The 18281-nt window shown below is 43.1% G+C and overlaps 1 protein-coding gene across 2 annotated transcripts in view; it reads right to left on the bottom strand.

The window, feature by feature from the left end:
• Positions 1-18281, bottom strand: part of LOC132382944 (BTB/POZ domain-containing protein KCTD5-like) — a 45200-nt gene that overhangs the window by 25321 nt on the left and 1598 nt on the right. For both annotated transcript variants that reach the window (XM_059953551.1, XM_059953550.1), the window contains exon 2: positions 6629-6737. In XM_059953551.1, the coding sequence (XP_059809534.1) occupies positions 6629-6737 (109 nt within the window). The remainder of the gene's footprint in view (positions 1-6628; positions 6738-18281) is intronic.

Below are 18281 nucleotides of genomic sequence, written 5' to 3'. Positions count from 1 at the left end.
GTGGAGAGTCATTGAGATCGCAGCTGCTGTAGACCTGTTGTGGCAACAGGCATATTGCAGTGGGTCCAGGAAATGTGGTCAAAGTCCAAAATTAATATTTTTCATCTGTATTCACGCCGTATGACATGAAAGATACTGAATCCAGGGAGCGGTATGTGGTTAACCTGGAACTGATCAGTGTTAAAGAGGCAGTTTTAGAAGTCATGGGACATGAGATCTGAAAAATCCCCAGGGCCATTTGAGATCTAGCTCAGCTGTTGTGGAAAGCAAGGGAGCAGATGTGAAAGAACCATGTTTTAAAGGGGATTTCAGAGGACTTTATTTTTATGTTATATTTTTTTTATATATATTTTTTTTTTTAATACACAGTGGTAGATATTTGGATCTTGCTGCCAGAGGCGAATGAATCAGATACAATCTCTGATATTTAGACAGTTACTTAAATAGGCAGGACATTGAAGGATACTCACCCAGAGAAGGCAAGACCACAAGACATAGGATGCGAATTAGGTCGCTCACCCAATTAATCTGCTCTGTCATTCCATCATGGCTGATTTAATACCCCTCTGAACCCCGTTCTCCTGGACATTTATTAAACAAGAACCTATCAATTGCTTCTGTAAATACATCCAATGGCTTTGTCTCCACAGCAGTCTGTGGCAATGAATTCCACACATTCACCATTCTCTGGTTAATTCCTCCTCACCTCATCTGCTCTAAAGGGATGTCCTTTCTATTCTGTGCCCTCTAGTCCTAGACTACCCAATATAGGAAACATCTCCACATCCACTCTTCCTAGACCGTTAATATTTTATAGTTTTCAATGAGATTCCCACAGTCTTCTAAGTTCCAGCGAGTACAGGCTTCACACGTTAACCCTTTCATTCCTGGGATCATTCTAGTGAACCTCCTCTGGACCCTCTCCAATGCCAGTACATTATTTGTTAGATAAGGGTCCCAAAACTGCTGGCAATGCTCCGAATGTGGTCTAACCGATGCATAATAAAGCCTCAGAATTATATCTTTGCTTTTATATTCTCGTCCTCTCAAAACGAATGCTAATGTTGCAATTACCTTCCTCATCACCAACTAAACCTGCAAGTTAACCTTTCAGGAATCCTGCTCGAGGACTCCCAATTCCCTTTGCAAGTCTGATTTCTGAATTTATTCTTGGTTTAGAATGGGGGCATATAGAATTAGTAGAGATGAGTAAGGGGTTGGGCACGGATGTGATAGGCTGCAGGGTCCACTTCAATTCTGTACAACTCTCTATGTTTGTAAACAAATACCAAAATGGTAAAATAGTGGCATTAGTCCTAGAGCCAATATAGGATGATGATTGAATGGGAGTTGTTAGAATAAGATAAACTCAACCTTACCCATTGCATTAATTTTCATCAGCCATACATGAATACAGCCAAACGAGACAGCGTTCCTCCAGGACCAAGGTGCAAATCACGGTACACACAGCACAAGGCGCACATATTAAGTATCAGTAAAATACAATCACACGAAGTCCAAATCCCAGAGTCCATGAAGTCTGCAGTTGAACACAATGCAGCTCGTCTTCTGCCGAGCAAACACTGGAGGGCAGCATCGACACCAGCATGGATCCCGCACCAACACTGATGCCCGTCTTAGGCAGCTGCAAACAGACATCACCACAGCTTCCCCTGCCATTAGTCCCACCAAATCCAAGAACTGGGCTTGTAGCATTCCATATTACCAATATCCAACAGCATCCTGCGATCACAAAAAACAAGCGACTGAGGCAATCACTTGCTGTTAGACCGCACACAGCCTTCGTGCACCCACTCCGATATCTCTCTCTACCACGCAGCACAGTCCACACTAATTTCCAGCTCCTTCAGTTTCTCCACCACAAGCAACTTGCTGATAGGACATTTGAAGTTCTTAATGTAAAGCAGGGTCTTGCGAGCACAAAAAATGTTTATTAAAAAAAAAGAAAACACCAACACTAGTGGTTGGCCCCTTGGAAGCCACTGCATCCAAGCGCACTGCCATCTTACCATTAATATTCATCATCAATAAATTACTCTTACTGGATTCGAATGTTTAATTCTTATATTAGACTGTTTAATTAATATTTCCTTTGTAGTTTAACAAAGAATTATCTACTTGTATTTCATATGACGTATACAATTAATTGTGTATCATGCTTCCTAGTAGTAATAGTATGCATATAACAATTTAGATGCTTCCGGTGGATATACAACATATACTTCTGAAAAGCTCTGAAAGATTCTTCGCACTGCATTATTTGACTAAGTGGCTATCTCGATGATTGACTCTTATCTAAAAATTTGAATGAAATTTTCCTCATCTCCCTAGTATAAAAATAGCTGGCCATAAGGCAGCACTATCTTTTTTTTTAAAACTTAGCTTTCTCTTGTTTCAACTCGTACAACCCCATCACTATTCTGTCCCTGCTTCCTTTGTCCTATCAATGCATAGTAAAACAAATTTTGCGCCTCTTTCTTGACTTCGAAAAGAACCTTGGATTTAAACAGCACAATCCAATACCCTCTTCACAGATGAAATGGAAGTGGACACTGCACAAGCTGGTAACAGTCCATCACTGAGCTTATCTGAACAGGACTCACATGATACACAGATAATAAATTTACACGTTTTATTGATTGATTTTTTTTAACATACAAAACATGGCAGTAACAGTTATGAGAAACAAGAAATCCCAACAAAAGGTGCAACTAATATTTTTACAAATAAGTATACATTTGGACTCAGGAAAAGACAAGCAAACAACCTTATAAAACAATCCCAACCTCTTGTCCTCTCCCACAAAAAGTTAACTCCCTTAATTACTGTTACAATGGTACACTGTACTTTTTAAAAAAGATTAAAGATCAGTATTTGTCACATGTACATCAAAATATACAAAGCAATGCGTCGTATGTGTCAAATCAAATCAGTACATTGTGTTGGGGGCAGCCCACAAGTGTCACCACGCTTCCAGTGCCCACAACTTACTAACCCCAATCACGTGTCTTTGGAATGTGGAAGGAAACTGGAGCACCCAGAGGAAACCCAAACAATCACAGGGAGAATGTTTAAACTCCCTAAAGGCAGCAGCGGAAATCGAACCCCGATTGGTGATAGCAGGCATACTAAAGCAATTGCACTAACCGCCATACTACCATGCTGCCTCCTATTTTGTGGGAATGTACTCCTTTCACTATCCCTAGTGGAAAATTTCTCTCCTAACTTTATTTGCAGTGTGCTGTTTGTAATGTGCTTTGTACCTTGGTCCTGGAAGAACACTGTTCTGCTTGGCTATATTCAAGTAGAGTTGAATGATAATTAAATTTGAACGGAACTTGAAGTCAGCAGCACCAGAAACTTCATGCAAGCTGCTTTTCCAAGGGACTTACTCAATGACCCAATGAGAGAAATACAAAAACTTCATTGAGAAACAAACTGCTGGAGGAACTCACTGAGTTGAGCAGCATCTCCAGAGATGCATGGATATTTCAGGATGAGACCCTTTAACTGAATTGAAGGAGTAGGGGAGATAGCTAGTACAAATTGATGAGGGAGTAGGGTAGAACAATGATTGGTGGGATATCGACACCAGTATTGAGGAAGGAAGGAGCTATGTTGACGGGATGGCCTCCACTTGAATCATGCTGGGACCAGGAACTTGGTGAATCATGTGAATAGGTGCTACAGTAACATAGCAGTTAGCACGATGCTATTGCAGCTTGGGGTGTCAGAGTTCAATTCTGACATAGTCTATAAGGAGTCTGCACATTCTCCCCACAGAATGCATGGGTTTTCTCAAGGATCTCCTGGCTTCCTTCCACGGTCCAAAGACGTACCAGTTAGTAAGTTAATTGGCCATCGTAAATTGTCCCATGATTGGGGTTAAATCAGGGGTTGCTGGGCAGTGTGGCTGGAATGGTCTATTCCGTGCTGTATCTCTAAGTAAATAAAAATAAATAAATAACCTCCTGTGCACAAGCATAAAGTGAGAGGGAAGTTGAGTGCAACTCGGCCATGGACAGTCCCATGCTCGGCTGCAAAAGGAGGAGGATTCATCATGGGGCTAGCAACCCCATCCCATGAAAACAGAGCCGCAAACAGAAGCTTCAAAGACCTCATCCCTGGAAGAGGAGGGAAACACCAAAATGGGCTACACCTGGAGACAACGTGAAAGACAGTGCAGTGGACTCTGGGGAGCTGCTGACAGCAGCCTAGGCCCAGAGGGGTGACGGGCTTAGGGAGGAGAGTGCAGAAGAGGTTTGGATGTCGCCAGAACTAAAATCTTCAAAGTTTAGAAAGGTACAAGTATTTATCTTCTGGAAACATGGACACAAAATTGAAAAGGATGATGAATATAGGACTGAAGGTGTTATACGTGGGATCTGAAAAGGTCCAACTTTTGACTTCCCCCCTTTACACTGGATATCGACCTTCTATTCTCAGTCCAGAAGGGTCTCCACCTTAAATGCTGATGACCCATTTCACCCCAGAGTTCCTCCAGCACCTCGTTTCTTGCTCCATATTCCAGCAGCTGGAGTCTCATGCCTCCAGAAGATGCCGAGGGTGGATTCAATATGGATATAACAGAGCACATCCTACTACACATCAAAACTGGACAGTCCAAATAGTCCTTAAAAAGTAACAAGTCAGAGAGGAGGTTCTGAAGAATTTTGAGAACCAAAGTTCAAATTCAAAAGTTCTAAGTAAATATTTTATTAAAGTACATACATGTCACCATATACTGCCCGGAGATTCATTTTATTTATTTACTTAGCAATACAGCACAATATAAGCCCATCCGGCCCTTCAAGATGCGTTGCCCAGCAATCTCAGATTTAACCCTAATCTAATCACAGGACAATTTACAATAGCCAAATAACCTACTAACCGGTAGGTCTTTGGACTGCAGGAAGAAACCGAGACACCCGGAGGAAACCCATACATTCCACAGTGTGAACGCACAGAGAGTGCTGGGATTGAAACTCCAAACTGTAAAAACATCGCACTAATTGCTACACTACTCTGGCGCCCCTTATCTTGCAGGCATTCACTGTGGAAGAAATGCAATGGAATCAATAAAAAACTATGCACAAACACCAGCAGCTTAATAGGATTTAAAAGTGAGGTCCAAATAAAATCAAGGTAATGTAACCCTCAACAACAAAAAGCACAGCTGCTAGTTCAGCAGAAAATTTTAAACTCAAGCAAGTCCAGACTTCTGCTTTTTAAGGATATGCTGAAAAGATCTGTAAACAAGTCAGGATGAAGCAACCTCTCATTACCTTCATCAGTTGAGGCATCGAGTTCAAAAGTCAAGAAATATACCGCAGCCTTATAAACAATTGACAAGATAAGAGATAAATTGAGTGGGCAGTCAGAGACCTCTCCCCAGGGCGGAAATGGCTAGTACAAGAGGACATAATTTTAAGGCAATTGCCAGAACGTATAGGGCAATTGTCAGAGGTATGTTTGTCACACAGAGAGTGATCAGCATGTGGAACACCCGGCCAGGGGTGGTGGCTGAAGCAGATACATTAGAAACTCTTGGATGGGCATATGAATGATAGAAAAATGTAAGGTTATGTAGGAAGGAAGGGTTAGATTGATATTAGAGCATGTGAAAACTTTGACACATTATGATGGGCCTAAGGGCCTGTTCTGTGCTATACTGTCCTACAGTGCATCACATTCAGTTCTGGTCACCCCATATATTGAAAGGCTGGCAAGCTTCTGAGAAGGTGCTTATGGACTTTACCAGGATGTTCCTTAGATTACAGAGTATGTGCTTGTGGGAAGCGATTGAACCGGCTTTGGCTTTTCTCTCTGGAGTGGCAGAGTCTAAGGGGAGATGAAATAAATTTAAGAAATTCTGAGAGGCATAGTTGGGATAGACAGCCAATATCTTTTCCTTTGGGTTAAAATATCTAACGCGAGAGGCTATACATTTAACTTATGGGGGTGGTTAATTTAAAGGAGATGGGCAAGTAAGTGCTATAATATATATGGAGGATGCCTGGAATGTGGTAGTGGAGGTAAAATAAATAGAAATGTTTCAGAAGTACTTAGATAGGCTCAAGAGTGTGCAGATAAGGAAGGGATCCGCTGCTCAGGCAATTTAAATGTCAGCCCAGATAAAGTAAGGTCTCCTCTCTCCTTAATGGAGAGAGAGACTACAAGACTGGCCCCAGCTGCTGTGCTTCGTCTCTGCAAACTTTGCGGCAATTTGCCCCACTAATATGAACGAATACAGAGGCTTTGGGTCTACTCCAGGGATTTCGATCTAAAGACTCAATTTGGCTCAGAATGCTTTTGTTGTTAGTCACTTCTATTGTTTGTATGCTTTGTGTTTCCACCCCCGCCCCCCCCCCCCCCCCCCGTACATTGGGTCTTTTTTTATTGAGTTCATTCAGGTTTCTTGCTTTTTTTGATAATAAACGTACTTTGAATCTCGATATGGATCATGTGTAGGCAGAAGTGATTAGTTTTCTTAGATGCTTTATCTCTAGTTTAATTAACTCAGCATTTCTGGGCTGGACTGTTCCACATTCTATGAAGGACAGAGTGGCCGAGTCCCACGTCCCAAAGCGAAAATTATGTAACTCACCCTCCTCCGCCAGTTCCTTGTTGATGACAAGTTTGCCATGTCGGAGATAATTCAATATGGGCCCAAAGTACGTGGGATCCCGGTCAATCAAGTATGCCCCCGTCTCGTCCTGAGGAAGAAAGTCATTGTTTACTACTTTTGAACTCGCAACCTAACCAAGAGACGGAGCACTTGAATCAGCCCTACCACGTGGTCTGCACAAGTCCTGTTGTGGATGGTTATCTTTGCATAGGTAGACAAAGCGTGCAGTAGATCTACAAGAGAAACAGGATACACACTTGCTAAATTTATCACACTGATACCAACACCTGCACATCACAACATTATGCAATGTGCTTTGTGTATTGCTTTGAGCAATATGAGGCACCAGAGAATTGCTGGTTAAATGCATTAAGTTTGTTTCCGGTTAATATGAACCACACTCAGGATGAAGCTTTTAATTCTATAACATCCGCAATGTCCTCTTCTTTCAGAATATAGGATTTCTTTTCCACCACTATCTATATGGCATATTCTCCATTTCAAGACCGTCTGCCCTCACCCATCAACGCCTAACACAATAGGGATAGGGCTCCCCTCGTCCTCAGCTACCACCCCACAAATCCGTCACACGATTCTCTGCAACTTCAGCCATATCCACTGGGATCATCTTTCCTACCCATTCTCCTCCGCTTTCTGCAGGGGTTTCTCCCCACGCAACTCCACTGCCCCTCCCAGCACGTCCTTACGACTGCGACAAGTGCCACACCTCCTACCTCACCACCATTCAGGCCCTAAATAGTCCTTCCAGGTGAGATGATACTTCACTGCAAGTCAGATGGGGTCATCCTTTGTATTTCATGGTGTGGCCTTGTCTACATCGGTGAGACCCAAGGCAGATTGAGGGGGATCGCTTTGTCAAGCCCCTTTGTTGTGTCTGGTACAACAGCGGTCACCCATTTCAATTCAACCACACTGAAAAGTCTGTACGTGGCACAAGAGGCCAAATGCAGGTTAGGGGAGCAATACCTCATATTCTGTCTGGGTAACCTCCAACCTGACGGCATGAACATTGATGTCTCTAAATTTCAGTAAAACTCCCATCTCCCCTCCCCATTCTAGTGGCCCACTTCATTTTCTCCTCCTTTGCCCTCCAATCCCTTCCCATAATTCCATCGTCCACTCTCTTATCCAATCAGAGTTTCTCCATAACTCTTAAAAGTTCCTAATGTATGTGCCTCTACCACCATACCAGGAAGCACATTCCAGGCATTCACCACTTTCTGAATAAATATTTACCCCTCATGTCCCCCTGTCACCTTCAATGTATTCCCTCTGGTGTTTATTTCAACCCAGAGAAACAGATTCTCTCTGTCCACTCTATCTTATTGGCATCCATCTGTCTTTAAGGACGATGAGCGATGACGATATCAATCTAAGCCAGGGCAGAAGGTTTGGAGATGCCCAGTCATTAAGATCCCCCTTTCAGCCTCACTGCTGTAGTCCAAAGGAAAGCTTATGAAACAAAACGTTTGGCACCAGATTGGCTGCAGGAGCTGCTGGAAGGATGTTCGATGACATCCAACCACCATAAGGGCCCCACTCCAGATTGTCTGTCTTACTCCTGTAGCCTTCGTCTCTCCTGAGGCTGCCCACAAAGCAGTGGGGCTAATTACTGATAGCTGGTGTCAAAATGGTTGTTGTGATGCATCTAGTGTGGTAGTGTAGTGGGTGGTGCTCGTCGCTCTTTCAGCTTCCACCACTGGCTAGCAGTCTTGCAAAAAGGAGAGCTGAATGTGTAAATACGTCCCTGCCCATACACAGCCTCTCCGACAGCAAGCCTCATGTAGTACCTCCTCGCTGTTGACACACGGAAACTGAACTTCTTTTGGATTCTGGCTGACTTACAGAGGATGGGGAGGAGGTCTGGCCCCTGCACTTTTAGCACACAGGCCCACCAGATGTGGACATGCCCTGGTGCTCGTGAACCAGATCCACTCAATCTATGCCTCTCATAATCTTGTAAACTGCTATCAAATCTCCCCTCAGCCTCCAGAGAAAACAACCTGAGTTTATCCAGCCTCTCGCGATAGCACAGCATCTTGATGATCCTCTTCTCCAAAGCTTCAACCTCTTTCCTCTAGTGGGGCGACCAGAACGAAATTCTTTCTGTTGCAGAAAGTAATCTCACAACTGTATCGAGAAACGGGACAACTGGGGGAGACCAAATAAAAGCACCACAGCACAACAGACTGAATGGAGTCTTATAGCAAGACAGGAAACCATAGGAGTACAGTTGTATCAGATAACTCTCAGAGCATCGTTCATTTGTCTTCCTCTTAACATAGGGACAGACATGGCACAGCTAAGACTTAAGTCAACCTGTGAAGACTTTTTCCATGCAGAGAGTGAAGATGTAGAGGTGGACACAATTCCAATGTTTAAAAAGGCACTTGGATAGGTTTGGGCCAAACACAGGGAAATGGGGCTAGCTCAGGTAGGCAACTTGGTCATCATAGATGCCCATTTCTGAGCTCTACGAGTTTATAGCTTTGTGAAGACTTTACAAAACTTACTACACAGGATCTACTAGTAAAACTAAAATACTTCCCCTGACGATTTCCTCAGGATTTTTCCTGCAATGCCACATTCACAACTCTTATAATTCCTTCTTAAGTTACTCTGTGCTTTGAGTAAAGCTTTTATTTGTGTAACAAATTTAATAATGCCTCTTAGAAGTTAAGTCTTCAGGCTGGAACTACTGGCTTAATTAAAATCGGTTTTTCAAACTTCTGATAATTGCACTCCCTTCACCTTTCCTGTTTCCTCTCACCTTATCTCCATCACTTCCCTCTAGTATTCCTCCCCTCCTTTGTCTTTTCTCTTATGAGATCTCCCTTCTCCAACCCTTTATCTCTTCCACCAATCAAGTTGATTGGTTGATAGGAAAATGGATGGTCAGTAGGATGGAAAGATTAGATTGATCTTAGATTACTTTAAAAGGTTGACAGAACATTGTAGGCCAAAGGGCCTGTGATGTTTTATGTTCTATAACATAGAACATGAGCGTATTAGACCATAAGACATCAGAACAGATTTAGCTCATCGAGTCTGCTCTGCCATTCGATCATCTGAAACTTTAATGGATGGAAATTTTTCAGATGCTCAGCACAGCTCACAGACCTCTCCCAAATAATGTGCATAATGAGAAAATATTCTGCAGAACTGAAGCACGACAGATGCTACAGTACTCCACAAATGCTGCTCAACCACAGTGGACTCCACTTTTAGTTTCAGACTTTCAGCACCTGCAGTATTATACTCTTAAAAATTTTCAGTCTGGATTGCAATTCCTTCCATAAGAGCTGACCAACACTCACCATCTGGAACTGCTGACCAGGAAGTACCTACAAAATTAATAGCATACCAGATCTAAATCATTCCCTCCACAGGAGCCTGGAAGAAGTGATGGTGGCATGCAGGGAAGCAGGTCTACTCTAGCTCCCAATAATTGTGCTTGCTTTAAGTTGTTAGGTAGCGTTTCAAAGTTTCTAGTCAGGGATTTTAGTTGTCGAAAGCTCCCCTGAACTCTTGGACAAAATTATATTTAATCCACTGGCAGCAGAGCTCAACAGAAGAGGGACTTTATGGACAACAAACCTGGTGACAGTGACCTGACTTATGGCTCAGCCAAGGAAGTGGCAAGCACAGGCGGTGTGAGAGGAAGCTAAAACATGGCAAGAGAGCTGGGGTACCAGCGAGGCTGAGAGCTATCCCGACAGAACAACGATACCATCACTTTTCCTGGCCAACAGCGACTTAGTAGATAATAAAACGGTCTCACTGAGACTAAGCACATGATGAGAGATGAGAAACTGCTGCATTCTGGCTTTCACCAAAACGTGACTAAACTGCAACATGCCCAACCAGCATTTCAACTTGATGGGATGACTATTCTGAGCAGACGGGAATTCCCTGTAGGGAAAATCCAAAGGAGGTGGAATCTGTGTGTACATTGGTGCACAAACTCATCTGTAGTTAGTAGTCACTGATCTGAGGAAATTGAGAACATTACAATTAAATGCAACCATATTACCTGCTCAGGGAGTTTATTGTGTTCATCACTGCTGTCAACATCCCCCCCCCCCCTCCCCCCGAGTGCGAACACTGACAACGCACAGGAGCTCTCTACAAAACAAGCATCCGGACAGAATCTTCGTAATTGGAGGAGACTTCAATCACATTAACCTGCAGGGAATTTTACCCAATTTCCACCAACATGTCATCATGACCACTAGGGGAACAAATAGACTGGACCACGTTTATACAAAGTACTTACAAAACTCCCCCACACCCTCATCTTGGCTTCTCTGAACACAATTAACATTCTCCGTAATGTTAATCCCGGCATATTGACTGCTGCTGAGAAACCAGTCAAGAGGACCGTTGTTCTCCTGCCTAATAAGGCAATCTCTATGCTTCAGGCAGATATTCAAAAGGGCCACTACAAACTGAAAAGACACATCAGCTAAATGAGTGAGTGTGTAGACGTTGGTACCTCAAGAACAACCTTCTCACAGCACAACCAGAAGCCCTGGCTGAATACTAAGATGCACTCCTCACTGAAAGCCCGGGACACAGTCTTCAAGTGCGGTGACAGACCAGCCAGTAATATCATGGAGGATTCTACGCACCCTGCTCATAGACTGTTTGTCCCACTCCAATCAGGGAGGCAACATAGGTAGCATCCACACCAGGACCACCAAACTCGAAAACAGTTCCTTTCCCCAGCAACATGACTGATCAACACCTCCAACCACTGACTCCACCACTACTTCATTATTTCCTGTCAGTCACCTTATGTACAGCCCAGTGTCACTTTATGGACACACAATCCATGTATACAAGCTATCTTATATATTTATACTTACTGCGTGCTTGTCAGTTTATTATTGTGCTCTCTATCTTGTGTTTTTGTGCTGTATTGGATCCAGAGTAACAATTATTTTGTTCTCCTTTACATGTGTGTACAAGAAATGACATTAAACAATGTTTGTTTCAAGCTACACATGAAAATAGTGGATTCCGGTTAACTGGGACACAGAAAATTAAGCAACTTTCCCAATAAGCCTAAGCTTCATGGAAATAGTTTACAAAGACAAACTATGTTTAACTTCATTGGGGATCACTGATGAAGTTGGCAGAGCTTGTCATTAAATCGGTTATAATTGACACCTGTATCTGGCTTTATTCACTATTTAAAACCCCTTACTCTAAGCACGGTGTAGTGTCTAACGGCCACACAAGTGCACACGACTGACGTTAGTTAGAAACTGTTTCGACAACTGTCTCCTGTCCCAATTAAGTAGCACAGTGTCCCAAATAAACAAAGGGAATCCTGGAAATTTTCCTGATTAGTTTTTAAGAGCTGTCCCAAATAAGTGGATTCCCCAATTAACCAGAATCTGGAACTTTGTGGAAGTTGTGGCAAGGCAAGGATTAACAATGTCCAGACAGGGATAGTTTACGTGTAGTGTGCAGTCAGCCCAGGCTAGTGAGGTCTTTCAAGAAAGGTCTTTGAAGAGCATGCATATCAGGGGATCAAGCCGTTTGGTATATTCCGCCTAGTGGCATGCACTTTCAGGAATTTGTAACTTCTGCCTGATGGGAGAGGGGAGAAGAACGAATGTCTGAGTTGGGTGGGTCTTGGATTATGCTGGTTGCTTTACTGAGGCAGCAAGAAGTACAGATTTATTGAATATAGATGTATTTATTAATCAGATATACAAAGCACACAGTGAAATGCATTATCTTCAGATACAGAAACCTAAAAGCATGTACTAACAGGCTGAAAGACAGCATACCAAGACAAGATTAGGATGTAAATAAAGGATTCTACTTACTATTGGTCAATTACTTTACTAATGCTGAAGTATTATTGGCCCTTAGCATATAGATCCAATTGGTGCTTAATACCCGTATACCACAGTGTGATTGGTCATTCATTATGTAAATGAGAAGTTTGAACCTATACAAGGTTACCAAGCTTTCACTGAATGTCAGTAAGACCAAAGCACAGATTATGAACTTCAGAAAGGGTAAGAGGAGGAAGCACACACAGCAGTCCGCATAGGATCAGAAGTGGAAAGAGTGAGCAAATTTAAATTCCTGGGTGTCCATTCCTGTACCCATCATATTGATGCAGATGCATAGAAGGCACAACAACGGCTGTATTTCGTTAGGAGTTTGAGGAGATTTGGTTTGTCACTCAAAACACTTAAAAAAAACTTCTTTCGATGTACTGTGGAGAGCATTCTGACTGGCTGCATCACCGTTAGTACTGGGGGCAGGGTGCTTTGCAGGGCTATAAAGTAGTCAGATCCATTATGGGCACGAGCCTTTGTGATATCCAGGACATTTTCAAGGAGTGATACCTCAAAAAGGTGACATTCATCATTAAGGTCCCCCATCACCCAGGACATATATAACATATAACAATCACAGCACGAAAACAGGCCATCTCGGCCTTGCTAGTCCGTGCCGAACTCTTAATCTCACCTAGTCCCACCTACCCGCACTTAGCCCATAATCCTCCACTCCTTTCCTGTCCATATACCTATCCAATTTTACCTTAAATGACACAACTGAACTGGCCTCTACTACTTCTACAGCAAGCTCATTCCACACAGCTATCACTCTCCGAGTAAAGAAATACCCCCTCGTGTTTCCCTTAAACTTCTGCCCCCTAACTCTCAAATCATGTCCTCTCGTTTGAATCTCCATTACTCTCAATGGAAACAGCCTATTCACGTCAACTCTATCTATCCCTCTCAAAATTTTAAATAGCTAGATCAAATCCCCCCTCAACCTTCTACGCTCCAATGATTAGAGACCTAACTTGTCCAACCTTTCTCTGTAACTTAAGTGCTGAAACCCAGGTAACATCCTAATAAATCGTCTCTGCCCTCTCTCTAATTTATTGATACCGTTCCTATAATTCGGTGACCAGAACTGTACACAATATTCCAAATTTGGCCTTACCAATGCCTTGTACAATTGTAACATTACATCCCAACATCTGTACTCAATGCTCTGATTTATAAAGTCCAGCGTTCCAAAAGCCTTCTTCACCACCCTATCAACATGAGACTCCACCTTCAGGGAACTATGCACTGTTATTCCTAGATCTCTCTGTTCCACTGCATTCCTCAATGCCCTACCATTTACCCTGTATGTTCTATTTGGATTATTCCTGCCAAAATGTAGAACCTCACACTTCTCAGCATTAAACTCCTTGTTCTCATTGCTACCATCAGGAAAGAGGTACAGAAGCCTGAAGGCACACACTCAGTGATCCAGGAACAGCTTTCTCCCCTCTAACATCCGATTTCTGAATGGACATTGAACCCACGAACACTACCTCACTATTTTTTTTTTAATTCTGTTTTTGCACTACTTAACACATTTTTATATTATATATACACACACACAGATTTCCTACGATTCTTTTTTCCCCCCTATAATTCTTTTTTTTTCCCTATTATAGTTTCACAATCTATGCAGGTAACAGTATACTGGATTCTGGTCAGTATCTGTGTACAACTGGTCAATGTCAGTATAAGAATGGCTTTTCTTTGTTCAAGCTTCAGAACAGCGTGGATGACAGGAGTCGTGCTGTTCTCCTTGTGCACGAGTACAGTAAATAAAGCACGGCTGAGAAACAAGTGCGAGTTTTTAAAGAGTCCAGTTAATCGATACGACACCCTATTGTTCTCATTCAGTTATGTTACTGTTACGCCTGCACAGAGCAAGAATGACAATGCAGTATGATTAAACAATTTTACTCGGCCATGTTAGTAACAGTGCACGCTGGATAACTTAATGCAGGAGCGTCGAATTGTGCCTATCAAGACAAAATTACGCAACTCAAAAACCCGCACCCAAAAGAGAGTGAGCCCTCCGCGCGTAGGAGGTCCAATCGATTCACTGCATGGTTTATTGGCCGCATGTGCACTTGCTACATTCTCATAAGCGATCCAATATGGCTCGACTGCCTCTTACAAACTCTTTTTTTCCTTTCAACACTTTTCCCCTCATCTGTTTCTAACCTACATGCATAGATTTTCCAATTCTCCAAAATAAACACTGTATCCACATCCCCATTCTCTTAAACGACAAACACAAGAGATTCTACAGATGCTGGAAATCAGCAGGGATGTGCACAAAATGCTGGAAGAACTTAGCAGGTCAAACGGCATATAAGGCACGGGTTTCCCAACCTCTATTATGCCACAGATCCTTACTGTTAACCAGGGAGGGGTTCGTGGCCCCAGGTTAAGGACCCTGATTCTAAGGAGGGGATTCTAAGTCAACTTGCCAGGCCCTTCATCAGGACTGGAAAGGACGGAGGAAGACGCCAGAATGAAAAGGTGGGGGGAAGAAGAAGGAGGACTAGCTGGAAGGTGATAGGTGAAGGCAGGTGGGTGGGGGGACACAGGGTGAAGTAAGAAGCAGAGAGGTAATAGGTGGAAAGGGTAAAGGGATGAAGAAGAAATTTGATAGGAGAGGAGAGTGGACCATGGGAAAAAGGAGGGGGCGCACGAAGAGGTGATAGGCAGGTCGAAGAAAGAAGGGGGAGACCAGGGTGGGGTAATGAAGAGTGAAGGAGGGGAAAATTAAATGACAATTTTCCACTATGGGTCTGATACTCTCAAAAACAAATAAATGATAAGCTAGAGGACGTAGGTACAGTATTGCTCGACAGCTGAGAGGATTAATCCAACCCATGGGATGGCTGGTGGAACATAAGCAAGTGATTTATGTGGAAACAGGATATTCACAATGGAATACTGGTTGGGTTGCAACCAGAATTCCATGGATCCTAATTGTCAAAACAAAATCACTAGTACTGTGCATTCCGGTTAATTGGGCCATCATCAATCAGGGCAGCTGCTTATTTGGGAAAAGTCTTAAAAAACACAAACTAATCAAGAAAATAGCCAAGACTCACTTTCTTTAATTGGGACAGGAAACTGTTGCTGAACAGTTTCTAACTAGCATCAGTCCCATGCACTTGCATAGCTGTTAGACGCACGCCATGCTACAAGCAAACAGTTTTTACAATAGCGCCAGCTGCGTGTTTGTGTTAAAAAATTAGCGATTTTTGTTACTGATAATTGGTGAGAAATAAGCAGTAAGACAACTCCAAAACAGTTCTGCTCACCGCGGTTTCAAGCATACAGGCTTGGAGATGCCAGAAACAGCTGGGAATGGAAATGAAACAAGTTCACTACTTCAACGAGGTAGAAACTGAAGAAGTTGGACAATGCAATCATTGACAGCATTGTATGAAGGCCATCCATTATCTGCAATAGGTGTCTGCGCCGATTTTATTCATTTAGACAAAAGAACATGGATGAATTCAGATGAATGCAGATTTTTAGTATGGCAATAGTATTGGTAGTATTCTAGCAACACACACAAAATGCTGGTGGAACGCAGCAGGCCGGGCAGCATCTATAGGAAGAAGCAGTGTCAACGTTTTGGGCCAAGACCCTTCATCAGGACTACAATTTGTTTGCTATTTCATTCAAATTTCTGCTAGTTTGGTTTTTTTTCTAAATAGCCTTTTAATTATTTCCATTAAATTTCAGCTATTTGGGGTAGCCATTTAATTGGTCCAAAATATATTTTACTGGTCCCGATATGTCCCAATTAACCAGAATCCACTGTGTATTCTAGCCAGCCGGTGGTGTAAATGCATTAGCACTGGACTTTGAGGTGAATGGTCCTGGATTCAAATCTAGACCCCTCCTTGCACGCTTTCCATCTATATGGGTTGAACGTTGATCAGGGAACTGCAACTCCCCGAGAGCGAATAGCACTTCTGATCAAGATGTCACCAACAAAGATTCCTCAGGCAACATCTTCCAGATAGTATATCACTCCAATTATTTCACTCTTTCTAGATCTTCTACTTGCTCTTTTTCTCTTGTGTTACGGAAACTATTGGAGCCTGTGACGTGTAGCTTGAATTTTGATCGAAGAATCCAGCGCTGTGCTGTGTCTGGAGAGCTGCCTCGTGAAGATCAGAGACCGGTGGGGGAGGTGGGGAAGAGAGGAAGGCTCAAGAACACAAACTGACTCGTGGAAAAGACTAGACTAGAGGCGAGGCGTGGCGATGCAAATGACTCCACATCAAAGCGGCGAGGAAGGTTAAAGCATCAAGGTGAATGCAGAGCAGGCCAGCGATCACTCCCAGCAGCCGGATCAGCGCGTTCGGACCCGAATCAGCAGTCACCCTTTACTGGAGTACTGAGTTCATGCAGCCACTCTCCTCATAAGCAGCTGAAAAGGACATTTGCCAAACTTTGAGATTTATGTGATTATTGGACAGTATTTTATATTGGTTTCTTTCAGTTTTTCGGAGTTTCCTTTCTTGCGAACAACTGGTGGGTGGGTGACCTGTTAATTTGTTGTGTGTAAGATTGGGGGGGGGGTTTAGTGCAACTGTTGCTGTTCTTTTCTGCAAGTGAGGGGGTCAGGGATTATTATGTATAGAGGGATTGTTGCTGCGGGCAAGAGGGGGATTTTGGGGTCTGCAAGCTCTGTTTTTCTTTTTTTGGAGGGGTGTGGGTTGATGTCTTCTCTCTCATTGACACCCATGGCTTTTCTGTATTTCATGACTATCTGGAGAAGATGATATCGGAGTTGTATGAACATGCATACCTTAACAATAACACTTTGAAGTAATAGATAATGACAGTTCAAAACAGAATTGCCGGTTTGGGGAAAAAAATGGCAAGGAACGATTTCAGCCCAATCTCAAAAAGTCACAAGAGACAGAAAGTTCAAATCTAATAGAAAGCATGGGGGCATTTTTCCACAGACATACCATGGAGAACATTCTAACTGGCTGCATCAGCATCTGGTATGGTGGGAGAAGGGCTACTGAACACGACTGAAATAAGCTGCAGAGAGTTGTAAACTTATCAGCTCCATCATGGGTATGACCGTCAGGAAGGAGGTTCAGAAGCCTGAAGGCACACACTCAGCTATTCAGGAACAGCTTCTTCCCCTCTGCCATCCAATTTTCGAATGGACATTGAACCCATGAACACTACCTCACTACTTTTTTAATTTCTATTTTTATAGACAATAGGTGCAGAAGTAGACCATTCGGCCCTTCGAGCCCGCACCGCCATTCTGAGATCATGGCTGATCATCTACCATCAATACCCGGTTCCTGCCTTGTCCCCATATCCCTTGATTCCTCTATCCACAAGATAGAGCTATCTAGCTCCTTCTTGAAAGCATCCAGAGAACTGGCCTCCACTGCCTTCCGAGGCAGTGCATTCCACACCCCCACAACTCTCTGGGAGAAGTTTTTCCTTAACTCTGTCCTAAATGACCTACCCCTTATTCTCAAACCATGCCCTCTGGTACTGGACTCACCCAGCATCTGGAACATATTTCCTGCCTCTATCTTGTCCAATCCCTTAATAATCTTATATGTTGCAATCAGATCCCCTCTCAATCTCCTTAATTCCAGTGTATACAAGCCCAGTCTCTCTAACCTCTCTGCATAAGACAGTCCCGACATCCCAGGAATTAAACTCGTGAATCTACGCTGCACTTCCTCTACAGCCAGGATGTCCTTCCTTAACCCCAGAGA

This window comes from Hypanus sabinus, chromosome 29, assembly GCF_030144855.1.
Source record: "Hypanus sabinus isolate sHypSab1 chromosome 29, sHypSab1.hap1, whole genome shotgun sequence".
NCBI classification, from domain to species: domain Eukaryota; kingdom Metazoa; phylum Chordata; class Chondrichthyes; order Myliobatiformes; family Dasyatidae; genus Hypanus; species Hypanus sabinus.
Note: the sequence above shows the minus strand (reverse complement) of the source record. Positions and strands in the feature narration are given on the sequence as shown.